Below are 16,025 nucleotides of genomic sequence, written 5' to 3'. Positions count from 1 at the left end.
CCCCTCGGCCGGGCCTCTCCGGGCAGCCTTCCTCCGCCCTGCCCCGAGGCCTCAAATTCAGGGGCAGCGCCGAGGCACCTGCGGCTGGACCGGGCCCGGTCCCCGCGAGAAGGGGCCCGGGCGGTGCCCCTGGCGCCCCGGGGCCTCCTGGGCAGGGGCGGGGCGCCCCCGCGGCCCCTCCCGGCGCTCACCTGGCGCAGGTGCTGCAGCAGCGTCCCCGCCTCCTCCCGCCGGCCCTGGCGCAACATCCGCAGCAGCTCCTGGACCATGCCGACGCGCCGGTGGTAGGGGGGCAGCCCCGCGCCCGCGCCCGCGCGCCCCGCCTTGTCCCCGGCGCGCAGCAGCAGCGACGCCCAGAAGTCGGGCCGCTCGCGCCGGGGGCCCGGCGCCGCGCCGGGGCCGGCTCGCTCCGCCAGGCTGCCCTTGGTCTGCCGGGTGCCCATGCCGCCGCCGCCGCCGCCGCCGCGCTCTCCGCGTCCCCGCCGCCGTCCGCCCGCCCCTCGGCCGCCCGGCGCGCGCCTCCCGGGCGCAACTTTGGGGGAACTGTTGCGCGCGGGCGGGAGGGCGGGCGGGGGCGCCGGCCGCGCTCCTCCTCCGCGCTCCCCGGGCGCGCTCCCCCGGCGCTCGCCGCCCGCCGGCCCCGCCCCGGCCCGGCCGCTCCGCCCCCGGCCCCGCCAACGCGCGCCTCCGGGCCCGGCGCGCCCCTCCTCGCCTCGCCGCCCCTTGGCTCCGCTCGCCCGCCCTGCGCCCCCTCCCGGTCCTCACCACGTTCCCCAGATGCTACACGATCGCGCGTGGATGAGACCCACGGAGCGGGGCTGGGGGACATGCGCCCGGCGACATGCTGAAAGTTTGGAGAATCGAGGCGGAGCGGGGCTGGAGTCTCAGCCCCAGAGTTGGGTTTCTCAAAGTGGGCGTTGCGGAGCATCCGCGCCCAAGTCGTCTGAGGGCTTGTTGAGAACGCCGACTTCCAGTCTCGCCCCAGCCCCGCTCAGTGAGAATCTCCGCCGTGGGGCCTGGCGATCTGCATTTTTAGCCTCTTGACTGATTCTGATGGACACTCCTTTGAGACTCGGCCAGTGAGGGCCGGTGGTGGTGCAGAAACCAGGTGCAAGGCTGTGTTAGGACGACTCCGTAGCCTGCAACAGTCCAGTCTCAAAAGAGCTGGACCATCCAGGGCAAAGAAGAGTCCTTTTCTCGTTTTTGCTAGCACACCTCCGGAGAAGGGTCCTGGGGGTATATCCCATGCAAAGCAGCAGGAGCATGCCTGCAAGTAGGCCCGACTGCATGTCCCTACTGTCCCCATTTACCTCCCACCCCACCCCCCACCTGGCCAGACCAACCCTCCTGTCCTTAGTGCACCAGATCACCCCCTGGCTCAGACGGTGCTTGGAACGCCCAGGGCAGCCCAGCCAAAGAGAAGGCCCAGGCACCTGGGGACCTTCCCCAGCCTGACCACCAGAGGCCTGGGGTGACTGCCCTGGTCCCAGGTTGGGGCTGCAGGAGGAGCAGCAGTCATGTCTCTTGCCTCTGACCCAGGGCCTGGGTGCTCCTGTGGGGCAGGAGAGCTGGGTCCTGAGCCTGGAGCATCCGGCAGGGCTCTTCTCCGTGGGATGAGAACACTGTGCCACGAATTGGGAGAGTTAAGATAGGGGTGGTGGTGTCAGAAACTCCGGGAGGATACACGTGTCCTACTCTGTGACTGACTGCTGTGTCAACCCCCAGTCCCTGGAAGATGGCCCTGTGTGGCCCTCACTGGCTTGGCTCATCCCTTTGGACGTCCAGCTCCCGAATGCCCAGCTCTGCTGGCAGAGAGCATTCAGTCTTCCTGAAGGCTGGTTTCGCAGGGCTGGGTGACATCTTCCAAATTAATCCTCACCCTTTGTGTGTCGGCATCTCCAGAGGACCCTGGCTGGGAGACACTTCGGTGCCTCTCATCTCTAACCTGCAGGATCACAGGCAAGGTGGCCACCAGGAAACCTGCTGACCTGGCCCCTTCCCAGGGATGGTGGGCTCCCCCCACCTGGAGGCACACTGCAGCTGGAGTTGGCACGTCGACTGGCCGGAGGGTGTGGGGCTGGGACAACACCCTCTTGGTGGAAGTGGCCCAGGTGATCCTGAGAGTGGGGTCTACTCTCTAGCTGCGGTACTCCGGCTCCCGCATGGGCTTGGTTGCTCCGCAGCATGTGGGATCTTCCCAGCTCGGGGATGGAACCGTGTCTCCTGCACTGGCAGGTGGATTCTTTACCACTGAGCCACCAAGGAAGCCCTCTTCCATCTGTTTAGAAAGGAAACTTGTATTTGCTCCCATCTCTCCGTTACCAAGGCCCCATCTCTCTTCTTTCCTTACGAGCCAAGTTTCTTGGAAATGCCTAGTATTTACGTCCATTCATTCCTCACACACTGTCTCTTGCCAGTGACCCAGTTGCTAAATTCAGTGGCCACATTCAGTCTTCCTTGACTCTTAAGCAGCATCTGATCCCGTTCCCTACTCTGTTTCGAAGAAAACTGCACTCCCTTGGCCTATGGGGATACTGCTCTCCTCCAGGGACGCCCTCTGGGGGCTTCCTGTGTTAGCTGAGTCCTTTCCTCGTCGCTGCCACCTGGGTGCAGGCACAGACCTCTGCCTTGGCAATGTTAGTTATCCTCATGGCTTCACGAGACAAGCACACACTGATGACTCTAGGTCTTGCTTTCCAACTCACAAGCTGATAAGTTAACCTGTCACTGCTCCTCGGATGCCAATGGAAGACGTGACACTCTTGTATCAGAAATGTACGCCTTTCTACTCAGGCACACGTAATGTGAACATCAGCATATCTGCATCGGCTCCTCTGGCCTCTGAGTCCCACTGGGATGCTGCACCTGTCGCGGGTTTACATCACCAAGGGTGGAGGATACCTGGCTGGGGAATCTACCGGTTATATCGGAAGCAGTGAGCAAGCCTGGAGGGAACAAACACAGCGCTGAGAAGTGATCCTGGTGTAAGGTGGCCAGGGGTTCTGGCTTCTTGGCACACAGGGTGAGATGGGAAGGAGTGAGGCAGGCCCTCACTCCTGAAGGAGTCTCTCTTCCGACAGCGGGCACTTCACACTCCACAAAAAAAGCACATCTCTCTTCCAGGCCTCCCCAGCCTGCCCTCCGCGGGCTCTGCTTCCTGTGAGCAGCCAGAAACCCTGGAGCCGTGGTGTGCTCCCGGTCTCGGAGCACCTGCGTCTGGTGAGTCCTGGTGAAAATGCCCAGGGGGTGGCGCTCGTGTGTGCGTGTTCACTCGGGCTCCATCTCCCACTGTCTGGTACGGTGCACTTTCATCCTTTTAAACAGCTGTGAGGTCAGTCTCACTTCTGCCCTGAGTTCACAGCTGAGCATATGGACTCTGGGACATGTTAGTGATGGGCCAGGCAGGGATTCACCTGTCTGACCTGAAAGCCCAGCTACGAATGTGACTTGAAACATGGATCCTTGCTGGACACACATTGTTGTCGTTTTCACCCCAGTCATTACAGCACAACAGCCTTCTTTTAACTTCTTTCTAACTAAAGGGGAAAGTTACACACCACACCACACACACACACACACACACACACATTCACACACAGAGGATTCAGTGACTTATATCCCTTTCTGTCCAAACTACTCAACATGGGGCTTCCCAGGTGGCGCAGTGGATAAGAATCCACCTGCCAATGCAAAAGACATGGGTTCGATCCTGGTCTGGGAAGATGCCACATGCCGCAAAGCAACTAAGCGAGTGCGCCACAACTACTGAGCCCACGCTGTGGCAAGAGAATCCACCACAGTGAGAAGCCCGGGCACCAAGATGAAGAGCAGCCCTCACTTGTTGCAATCAGAAAGCCCTCATGCAGCGACAAAGACCCAGTTTAAATTTAAAAAATTAAAAAACAAAACAAAAATTTAAAAAATTAAAACAAAACAAAAGACTACTCGACATGCATTGCTGCCCCCACGTGCGACGCTGTCATCACCCGGTGTGACTCACTCCCGTCCCGAGATGCTGTCTCCTGTGCCTTTGCACACACTGCAGTGTCTTCCTTCACCTCCTTAACAGATACTGAGTGTCCCTCAAGACTTGGTTTGGGTGTCCCCTCCCTGAGGAAGCCTTTCCTCAATGCCTCCCGCGCCATCGTCCATGTGACTGCAATACCCTGTGACTACGACCGTGTATCTCGTTTGCACTGTTTGTTGGCAGGTGCTCTTCTGTCTGGAGCATCCCCCCACCCTTCCCTTCGTTGCTCAGCTCCTCTTCTTCCCTTGCCTCCCACCAGCCGGATATGTGTCCATCTCGTGTTTCTCCTAGTCTGACTACTTGAGCCCGATGCTGCTGTCCTGGCCTGGGATCTCCTCAAGGGCTGGTTGTCCACTGGTGGCCAGTGGAGGAGCTCAGCATAAATGTGCTGAATGAAAACTGTGTGGACCCCCCGTGCATGGCGGGTGCTCAGGAACCAGAGCACTAAGATGCCAGTGGGGCATGTTAACATGGAAACTACAGGTGACCTCCAGGAAATCAGTCTGCAGAGAATCGAGGTAAGAAAGTTGGGAGTGCTGATGTAGCTCCCTCTTTCAAGAGACTTGGCTGTGAGTTGGCTGGTAGCTGGTTGACTTGGGGAAGTTCCTTCTTGGTGGTGGTTTGTTACGAGTAAGCTGGAGCATTTATTTAGAGGGAACCCAGGAATCTAGCCTTTTGGTTGTTCTTTTTTATTTAAGCATCTAATTTTGGTAACTTGAGACACACTGGACTTTTCTCACCATCAAACCAGAAATTACAAAATTCTCATCATGATTTTTCTTTGAACATTCACTTCAGTTTCTTCTATTGTAAGATTTGAAGTTAAAATTAAAGATCTTTCATATTATATAAATGTTTAAGTAAAAAAATCTAATTCATGTATCAAATACTAAATATTTTTATCCACAATGTCAAGCTCTTATAGCTGCAATGCATTTTACACTGATAATATTGAAAAGCCTTTTCTTAATAATCATGCAAAAATGTTTTGATAGTCCTTTTTAGAGCAGAAGAAACGGATGTTTAAAAAAATACAGAGTTTGGCTAGTGCTTCCTTGATAGTCAGAATTCAAACCCAGGTCCGCACTGCTTTAGAGAACATGTTGTTCAGTCGCCAAGTCATGTCTGACTCTTTGCGACCCCATAGACTGCAGCACGCCAGGCCTCCCTGTCCCTCACCATCTCATGGAGTTCCCCAAGCTCATGTCCATTGAATCAGGGGTACCTTCCAACCATCTCATCCTCTGACACCTTCTTATCCTTAGAGAATATAGATGGTCAATATAATTAAAATTTTTTATTTGAAAATGTTCTGCTGGTGCTGTTTGTCCTTGAATGTAAGAAAAGGAGTTGGCCAGGAAGAGCACAGGAGAGGAAGCACACCTAAGCCAAGTCCCACCCAGTGGTGGGAGGTGGCCTAGGATGTCGCTGGAGGGATGAGTCTCGGACCAGCCTCAGGGAGACTCTGGCACAGATTTGGGAAAGGAGGAGGAAAGACGTAAATAGTTTGTAGATGGAAGAAACGCTGGGTGAGTAACTACCTGCTAAAATGCCTGGGAGCTGGGCAGGGGCCTGTGGAGAGAGAGGCAGTAGGACCACCACTGGGGGGAAGGAAAGGGAGCTCTCTGGGCAGCTGGAGGGGAGCCCAGGCAGGACGGGCGTGACCAGAGCCCTCTGCAGGTGGGAGACAGGAGCTTGGTGCAGCACCCTGCTTCCATGAGGTTCTGCTCCAGCAGCTCAAGAATCAGGGCCCAGAAGTGAGGGATTAGACCTGCTGGTGCTGGGGTTCCTTGGGGCAAACTGGGCGACTGCAGGTCTTGGAAGCAAAGACCCGTGGAGTACTGTCAGGGACGGAGGTGATGCCAGGACACAGGGATGGGACCCAATGTACGTCCTCCAGCGGTTCTCAAACTGGAGCAGGCATCAGAGTCCCCAGGAGGGCTCGTCAAGGGACAGACCGCCGAGCACCACCTTCAGAGTTTCTGACTCAGTAAAGAAACTGGGACTAGCCGCCTTTGTAATGAGTTTCCAGGGATCCCATGTTGCCAGGTGGCTCTGCCTGGGGACTGCACTTTGAGAAGAGCCAGAAGAGCTGGCTATGGGGAGGAAGCAATCAGGAGTTTTTCTCCCCTAAGGTCTTGATAAGTTTGCCAAGGGGCCAGACCACTCCTGTGCTCAGAGGAGTTGAGGGCGTCCCTGAAGAGCTGGCCCCGAGAAAACACGGAAGGCACATGCACGCACAATGCAGGGGCCCTATTCTTAGTCCACTTTTCTCTTAAAGGAAGACCCTTCCTCCTTGCAGGATACCGCCAGCCCACTTCTCTGTTGGCAGCTGTTCCCACACATGCTGAGGTCTTCAGGGACCCTGAATGCTACTGTGTGCTGGGGGCGAACGTGAACCCCTGTGTTTGAATCCCCAGTTGCAAGCAGACCACTGGTGACATACCTGGCATAGGACCAGCTCTCATTAGGAAGCTCGAGGTCCCAGGATAACTGACCCAGGCCTTTGCTGGCAAGAACACTCTCAGATTGTCAGCAAGGCAAGTGAGAGAAGTGACCCGGGAGGGAGAAGGGCTGGTTGCATCAGGAGAATGAGCACCCAGGGCTCCACAAGTTCCAACGCTTTTGCCTTGTAGACGGAGCTCCAGGAGGACACGTCCTGGAATCCATCCACTCAGGGCCTCTGAGAACCGTGTACAAGGCTGCCTGCACACTTTCCTTCTACTTCCCTAATTGTTTCTCCATTTCTCCATGCATGGCTTGCTTTAATTTGGTTGTTTAGTTATGTAACAAGCACCCACGAGCTCACCATCCAAAACAAAACAAAGCCAAACCAGACCCATGGCAATCAGCAACCTTTCATCCCTGTTTGCCATTGCCTGACCCTCTTTCTCTTTATATTATTTTAATGTTTCTCTACATAATGGAGAAATCAAACACATCCAAAGCTAGAGAGACTAGTGAATTCACATGTCCTCCTTGTCCCCCTTTAACTTCTCAAAACATGCGCACTCTTGTTTTATCCATTGTCTCTGTTTCCATGTACTTTAGGTAGTTGTATTGCATTTATAAACGCGATAAAGTGTTAGTCACTCAGTCATGGCTGATTCTTTGTGACCCCATGGACTGTAGCCTGCTAGGCTCTTCTGTCCATGGAATTCTCTAGGCAAGAATACTGGAGTGGGTAACCATTCCCTTCTCCAGGAGATCTTCCTGACCTAGGGATCAAACCAAGGTCTCCTGCATTATAGGCGGATTCTTTACCATCTGAGCTATCTGGGAAGTATGTGCTCCTAAAAGGTATCTTTTTTTTTTTCTTAAATTTTGGTTGTTTTTAATTGTATCAAAGAATATCTTGGGACTTCCCTGATAGTCCAATGGCTAAGACTCTGTGCTCCCAATGGAAGGGGCCCAAGTTTGATCCCTGGTCAGGGAACTAGATCACATATGTTGCAACTAAGTGTTCCTATGCCAAAGTAAAGATCCCAATGATGCAATGAAGAAGGAAGATCCCATGTGCTGCAACTGAGACCCAGTGCAGCCAAATAAATAAATTTTTTAAATGGCCAAGATGGTAAATTTTATGTTATGTGAATTTTATTACAATTTAAACAAAAACAGACAGTTACAGTCAAAATCAGAGCCATGCCTTCCTTAAGATTGTTCTGGAATCCAGGGAGTTATACACCCAGAATATGGAGTAAGGACCACAGCATCTCAGCTGCCGCTCTGGCTGACATGGCCTGTGTGGTCCCCATGAAGGCAAGAGCCACCTCTTATACTCCTTCAAGCTTGAGCACTAGGGTAGTGTTACCTGGTCCTTCCCATTTTGGGCAACCACTAGCTGCCCCCCGTTTAGAGCACTTCGTGTAACTGGGACACCAGTGGGTTTCTACCTCTTGCAAAACCCTTTCCAAAAAAGAGTGGTCCCTTCAGAAGCCTTGAATAGAGTTTTCTCCAAAGAAGACATACAAATGACCAACAGGTGTATGTAAAGATGTTCAACACCACTAATCATTAGAGAAATACAGACCAAAGCCATGGGATACCACCTCAACCTGTTAGAACGGTCATCATAAAAAAAAAAAAAAAAAGAGAGAGAGAACAAAACCCACCCTAGGAGATAAGTTTTCAAAAAATTAAAATAGAACTACCATGGGCTTCCCTGGTGGTTCAGTGGTAGAGAGTCCACCGCTAATATAGGAGACACGGGTTCAATCGCTGATCTGGGAAGATCCCACACACCACAGAGCGGCTGAGCCCATGAGCCACAACTACTGAGCCCACGGGCCCTGAGGTCTGTGCTCTTCAATAAGAGAAGTGACCGCAATGAGAAGCCTGTGCACAACAGCTGTAGAGTAGCTCCAGCTCACAGCAATTAGAGAGAAGCGCCCACAGCAGTGAAGACCCGGCACAGCCAAACACAAACAAACAAACAAACGAAACTTACTGAAGAAAAGAACTACCATATGATCCAGCAATTTCACTGAAGGGCATTTATCCAAAAGACTTGAAGATAGGATCTCAAAGAAACATTTGTACTTGCTTGTTAATAGCATCATTATTCACGAGAGCAAAGAGGTGGAAACAAGCTGAATGTCCATGAATGGCTGAATGGATATGGTAAATGTAATCTATGCATACAGTAGAATATTATTCAGCCTTAATAATGAAAGAGATCCTGTCATGTCTTCAATAGTATATGAATCTTGAGGATATTCTGCGAGTGAAATAAACCTGCCACAGAAAGACAAATACTATATGGTTCTAGATATATGAGGTACCTGGAGTGGTCAGGGTCATATAAACAGGAGGTAGAACGGTGGCTGCCGGGGGCTGGGGGAAGGGGAGGTGAGGAGTTGTTGTTTGACAGCATTAGTTTCACTCCTGCAAGATAAAATGTGCTAGAGATTTGCTGTACAGCAACATATGTATATGTACCCCAATGTTTGTTATAGCACTTTTTACAATAGCTAGGACATGGAAGCAACCTAGGTGTCCACCAACAGATGAATGGAACAGGAGTTGTGGTACATATATACAATGGAATATTACTCAGCCATAAAAAAGAACACATTTGAGTCAGTCCTAATGAGGTGGATGAACCTAGAGTCCATTATAAGGAGTGGTGAGAAAGAGAAATATTGTACATTAATACATATATATGGAATCTAGAAACGTGGTACTGATGAACCCACTTGCAGGGTAGCAATGGAGATGCAGACATAAAAAACAGACTTGTGGACACAGTGCAGGGAGAGGATGGGACGGATTTCGAGAACAGCATGGAAACATACATACTACCATGTGCAAAATAGCAAATGGGACTTTGTTGTGTGACACAGGGAAAGTGCTCTGTGACAACCTAGAGGGATGGGATGGAGTGGGAGTGGGAGGGAGACTCAGGAGGCAGGGGACACATGTATACCTGTGGCTGATTCATGTTGATATGTGGCAGAAACCAGCAAAACATTGTAAAGCAATTGTCCTCCAATTAAGAAAAGCAATGTATGTATAGTAACATCGCTGTACCGTACACTGAAGCATTTGTTGAGAGGACGTTGTCTTTAACCATTAATAAGAATAATCAAAGCGCTGTCCTTCGCCAGTCTTAGGGAAAGTCTCCCCCCCTGCACTCTTCTCATCTGGAACCAGCTTCCTTCCCCTCCCCCATCTGTGGAAACTGCACTTAATTCACTGAGGTGCTTCTCCCTGGGGACTAAGCCCTGGGTGGGCGCTTCATCAGGTGCCCCCCAGTATTCAGAGAAACCGCCAAGTGCCCTCCCTGCTTCCCTCCCCAGGGAGTGCCTAGGCTGGCCCTGTCTCACAGGAGTTGGGAACGGAGGAAATGGCCTCCCGTTTGTGGTTTGTTTATGTGATAAATGCTCGAGTGTGTGCTGTGCACTGGGGTGGGCTCTGGAGACAAGATAGCAAACAGGAAGGATGGGACCCAGCCTCAGGGAGTTTGCTTCCCAGCAAACAAAAAAGGTAACTTCAGAAGGTGTCAAACGCTGTGATGAAAATAAACAGAGGGACCTGGCGATCTGGGAGGTGCCCCAAGGAGGGCCCTCTGAAAAGAGGATGCTCCTCTCGAGTTGTGAGGAGAATGGAGGCAGGAGGAATGGCATTCCAGGAAGACCTAACAGTTTGTGCAAAGGTCCTGGGTAGAAAGGAGTGGCATGTCTAAAGAACAGAGGAGGCTGGTGGGGACGAGGGGAGAGTGGACTAGAGGAAAGTGAAGATGTAGCTGGAAGGGGTGTGTGCAGGGCCTCTTGGAGCAAGTTGGAGCAGGAAACGGTTAGCTACTAACAGACAAGGAAGGAAAGACAGCCTGGACGACCTCCTCGGGTTCTCGCCCAGGTCTGTTACCTGCTACTTGCACGACTCTGAGTCAAGGGTTTTCAAACTTGGGCATGCATCTGAGTCAAGGGGTGGGCAAGGAGAGGGTTGTGACAACACTCAGCTGGGCCTCATGCCAGAGTGTCTGATTTGGTGGGTCCGGGTGGGGCCCACAGGTATGTGCTGATCAAGTTCCCAGGTGATGCTGTTACTGCAGGTCCTTGGACCACTTTGAAAATCATGTTCTTAAAAAAAAAAAGAAAATCATGTTCTAAGCAAGTTACTGATTCTGAGTCTTTTTCTTTACCTGTAAAATTGCACGTCTCTGAACTAAGCAGTTGCCAGAGAGGACTGAAGGTGGAGGGAGGGATAGTTAGGGACTTCAGGATGGACATCTTCATACTCTGCTATATTTAAAGTGGATAACTAATAACGACCTATCGCATAGCACAAGGAACTCTGCTCCATGTTATGTGGCAGCCTGGATGGAAGGGGAGTTTTGGGGGAGAGTGGATACATGTGTATCTATGGCTGAGTCCCTTTGCTGTGCATCTGAAACTATCACAACATTGTTAATCGGCTATATTCCAGTACAAAATAAAACAATTTTTAAGTTTTTAAAAAATTGCTCTTTTCTCCTGGTTGACGTCATTATCAAATGAGATTAAAAACCCTTTGTAAAAATAAAAAAGACACAAAGAGAGAAAATCAACTTAACTTTAATAATCACCAGTGTGTGTTTCCTTCACAATTTATAAAGAATGCTCTCATGTAACACCAGCAGCGGGTGCCTTGGGAGCTGCGGCAGTTTTATTTTCTCTACGGGAAGGCTGGCTGACTCTCGGATCGTGTACATGTTTGAATCTCACTGCTTCTGGAAGGACAGACACCTGCTTTGCCCTGCCTGGGAGAGACGTTGGGATGCGCACCCCCCATTGTTCACTCCACAGACGGAGGCTTGATGATCTCCTGTGTCTGTGGTTATTTTTGTTAACCATCATCTCCTCCCACTCCTCCCCAAGAAAGGCGTCCTGTGAGTCATCCAGAGGCCCGGGAGGAAGCCACAGTTGCTCGGCTGGTTTCTGGCCATCAAGGGACAGACAGGAGGAGTGGTTGAGGTCTCCTTGAGCTTTGAAGGAAAAACCCCGTCGAGTCATAGACTCCCAGAAAGTCAGCCTCTAGGATATGTGCCTATTATATACCCTTGGAGTATTTTTATTTGTACTCACTCACAGAGTCAACAAATATGTTGACTATCTGCTACAAAGCAGGCTGAGGATACAGCTGTGACAAAACAACAAAGCGGCCCTTTTGTGGAGTTTATATGTGTGAGGTCCATCCGTGGATCGCATGCTGAAAACCTACCGTGCGATATCCATCCATGGAATGCATACTGAAAGCCTACCATGTGTCATGAAATTTATAGTCCATCAGAGAAGATAGACTTGTAATCAGATAAATGCAGTGAAGTGTAATAGGGCTTGTGATGGTGATAAACACAGGGTGGGGACAGTGAGTCATAAGGGGGAAGAGGGCCCCAAGGCGGCGTCCCCATAAACCAGTTATTAAAGGCGACTGACTAAGGGGAGGCATTCTGTAGAGAGGAAGTGGCTGTAGCTTGGCACATGGGGCACCTGCCAACGATTCTACAGAGTTGGGATATAGGGTGCCCAGGATAGAGCAGAGGCTGGGAAGGGTGGCAGGGGTCTGGCCACAAATGGCCTTAGATGACCCGGACATGGGGCTTAATCCTGCATTAAGGGTATTGAAGTGTTAAAAAGCTCAGGGTGAAGAGGGAACAGTGACAGGGCTAAGCTGCGTGGGGTGATTATTCTGGAGAACGTGTCTGGGGAGCCACTGGGTGCAGAACTCGGGGTGAGGAGAGGAGGCTGGGCTCACAGATGGAAACAGGGATGCAGGATGCAACAGGGCCAGGAGAGGCCGGTCAGAGAGGGACGCTGAGGACGCAGAATGGACAGGGTTGGTCACAAGCTGGAAGAGGGGAAGGAAGACGCCGAGGGGAAGAGAAGCAGCTAGAGGAGCAAGGACGTGAGGAGGAAATGACTTCTGTCCTGCACAAGCTGAGTCCGAGATGCATGTTGGCACAGCACAAGACCTAACTAGAGTGTGAGGTCGAGAACCCCACATTGAGCAGTAACTGAACCCAAGTGAGTTTGGGGATGAGGGCAAGGACAAGCAGACCAGCGGGCACTGCATCCTTTAACACACTGGAGGAGGTCGGGGTAGGGGGGAACTTTGAAGAGAACTCAGAGGAGATGTCAGAGGAAGACAGCAAAGGAGGAAGAAACAGGGTCTTGGATGACTGGTGTGGAAGTTAAAGATGAAGAAAGTTCCAGAAAGAGCAGTCAGTGGTGACAAATGCTGAAGAACAGGTCACTGGAAGGACTTGAAAGTTTGATTTAGGACTTCAAGGTTTGATTTCAAGAGAATGAATTGCGACCCTGCCAAGAAATAAAAATGTATGGAATGAATGGAAAAAACTTGGGAGATGAGACTCTGAACACCATCTCCAAAGGGCAATCACTGTTATACGGATTCACAACTTTCTAATTTTGACTCTTCTGTTTGTACCAGAAATCTCCATCTTCTAGGTGACTAGTGAAAGAAATAAAACAGAGCTACAAAACATGGGAAATTACACTTGAAAACACACTTTCAGGTCTCAGAGACTTCAAGGAACTTCTCTACAAGGGGTGATGCAAACAGGAGCAGATTCTACGAAGTGCCTGCAGACAGTTCGGTCATCACACAGAGAGGACAGGTGGAATGGCCCTCAGCAAAGCCCCACATGCCCGAGCTTTGGCAGAAGCAATGCTCTCTTGCACACGTCACGTCTGGCACCTGGCTGAGTGAGGACACTGCAGGAACCAAGATGGACAAGATCCAGGCCCCCAGAGGCTTGCATTCTAGTAGGAGGGATAGACAATAAACAAGTAAACAGATAAACCAAAGTGGGATAAATGCTATGAATGAAATAAACTAGGCTGAGCCAGTAGAAACAGGAGAGGATTACTTGAGACAGATGGTTGTCAGTTTATCTTGCTGAAGAATTTCCAACTTGAGTCACCTAGCAGACTTCACGTGCCATCATATTTTATGATTGATCACATCTTGCACTGTTCTAATCGTCTCCTGTTGCATTTCAGACAACCCTCACTGGCAATGGTAGGGGTGGGGGGTAAAGTTGTGAGGAAAATAATTCTGTGATATGTTCCCTGTGCCTACACCCTGATCCCTGGCTGAGTATCATGGGTGGGGACAAAGATGGGTCACTGAGAAGGTGAGTGGATCTCTACTGACTAGAATGCTCGTATGGGATTGTTTATGTGGGGGCAGTCCCATTTCTCACTGCTTCCCAAACACACTCCAGCTCCAGCCATAGCATGAATGCTCAACCCAAGACCCTCCTGAAGTTTTTCAAAATGTGTGTATGAGTTCGAGGATGAATAAACCTTTCCATCCTGTGTGAAGTGGCTTGACTGCAGAAATCCAAAACTAAGCCAACTCCCTAGAACAGCGGAGGCAGGAGGTGGAGGAGGTGAGTCCCACTGCTCCAGGTGTCCCGGGGGCAGGTCCACTTGCTGCTTTTCTTTTTTTAAAAAAAAATTTTAATTTTTACTTTATTTTACTTTACAATACTGTATTGGTTTTGCCATACATTGACATGAATCCACCATGGGCGTACATGCGTTCCCAAACATGAACCCCCCTCCCACCTCCCTCCCCATAACATCCCTCTGGGTCATCCCCATGCACCAGGGCCAAGCATGCTGTATCCTGCATCGGACATAGACTGGCGATTCGATTCTTACATGATAGTATATATGTTTCAATGCCATTCTCCCAAATCCTCCCACCCTCTCCCTCTCTGAGTCCAAAAGTCCGTTATACACATCTGTGTCTTTTTTGCTGTCTTGCATACAGGGTCATCATTGCCATCTTTCTAAATTCCATATATATGTGTTAGTATACTGTATTGGTATTTTTCTTTCTGGCTTACTTCACTCTGTATAATCGGCTCCAGTTTCATCCATCTCATCAGAACTGATTCAAATGTATTCTTTTTAATGGCTGAGTAATACTCCATTGTGTATATGTACCACAGCTTTCTTATCCATTCATCTGCTGATGGACATCTAGGTTGTTTCCATGTCCTGGCTATTATAAACAGTGCTGCGATGAGCATTGGGGTACATGCGTCTCTTTCAATTCTGGTTTCCTCGGTGTGTATGCCCAGCAGTGGGATTGCTGGGTCATGAGATTTGGTTACCTGAGCCGCCTCTTCCTTCTGTTGCCTAAGCTGGTCCTAATTGAAGTTCTGCCACTGTCAACTCAAGTGCCCCAACTGTTATGATGCAGCTGAATCACACAGAACTGGGATCAAATCCCCACATATTTTGGAGTTGAGGCTGTGCTGAGCATGGCAGGAGCCCCAGCAGTGGGCATTGACAGGTACTGCCCCCCTACCCCGCTTGGGGGGTGCCCATGCTAACCCCAGGGCAAAGATTCCTACCACATTCAGAGGTCTCGGCTCCCTAAGGCTCCTAGGGCCAAAATGGACTTTCAGGGGAATGTCTGCTTTTAGCTAGGATGAGCTCAGCTGCTGCGACAAACAGACCTAAAGATGTTTATTGGCTCAAATACAACAGAAATGTCTCATTCACATAACAGACTCCAGTGTGTGTTTTTAGCGACAGTGGCTCTCTCCTATATAGTGATTCAGGGATCCAGGATCCAAACTGAGGCTCCAGCATAGCTTGGCTGTTAATTTACATCTTGCCAGCAGAAGGGGGAGGAATAGCACTTTAGGTGATGTTCTATTGGTGAGAACCAATCACATGACCACACTGAACTGCAAAGGAGGCTGGGAAATGTAGTCCAGTCTTGCACCTTGCTGTAACTCCCATTGCTACCAAAGGGGAGAATGATTTTGGTGGGCAGAAAAGTTTGACTTTCTGAGAGGATCAAATGGGAGGCACTCAAGTGTTTCTAATCTTGACAATATTGACATTTTAACTGGACACTTCTTTGAGGGTGGGAGGGAGGCTCCCTGTGCATTGTAGAACGTTTAGTAGCATCCCTCCACCCACTCCTAGTCATGACATCAAAATGTCTGGAGACATTGCCATCAGTCCCTGGGGCATAAAGACATCCCTAGTTGAGAATCACTGCTCCATACACCGAGAGCAATGTCAGAGTGTTTGTCAACCAGGGATGAAAGGCAGCAAAATTACCTGCTCTCCTCTCACTTGTCACTTGGAGATTCTCTGGTGGCTCAGACAGTAAAGACCCTGCCTGTGATGCAGGAGACATGAGTTTGATCCTTGGGTCGGGAAGATCCCCTGTTGGAGGGAGCAACATACTCCAGTACTCTTGCCCGGAGAATCCCACGGACAGAGGAGCCTGGCAGGCTACAATCCACGGAGTCCCAAAGAGTTGGATATGACTGAGTGAGTAACACTGTCACTTTCTTCACTTGTCATTTGGGAAGCTCGTGGTGTGGATGCTAGTTTTTGCTCCTGGGAGTGACAGATTAGCTGAGGTGCTGAAGTTTCAGAGAGAACAAAGTGATATGGACCCCAGCTCTCAGACTCTCAAGTGCATGATGGGAACAATGTTAGAACATGCGGGTGCCTTG

At 50.7% G+C, this 16,025-nt stretch overlaps 1 protein-coding gene across 2 annotated transcripts in view; it reads right to left on the bottom strand.

Annotated features, from left to right (window-relative positions):
- LRRC75A (leucine rich repeat containing 75A) overlaps positions 1–598 on the bottom strand; it is a 34,404-nt gene extending 33,806 nt beyond the window's left edge. For both annotated transcript variants that reach the window (XM_027974844.3, XM_042255699.2), the window contains exon 1: positions 192–598. In XM_027974844.3, the coding sequence (XP_027830645.1) occupies positions 192–443 (252 nt within the window). In that variant the 5' untranslated portion in view covers positions 444–598. The remainder of the gene's footprint in view (positions 1–191) is intronic.
- Positions 599–16,025: the final 15,427 nt, after the last annotated feature.

This window comes from Ovis aries, chromosome 11 (assembly GCF_016772045.2).
Source record: "Ovis aries strain OAR_USU_Benz2616 breed Rambouillet chromosome 11, ARS-UI_Ramb_v3.0, whole genome shotgun sequence".
Classification (NCBI taxonomy): domain Eukaryota; kingdom Metazoa; phylum Chordata; class Mammalia; order Artiodactyla; family Bovidae; genus Ovis; species Ovis aries.
Note: the sequence above shows the minus strand (reverse complement) of the source record. Positions and strands in the feature narration are given on the sequence as shown.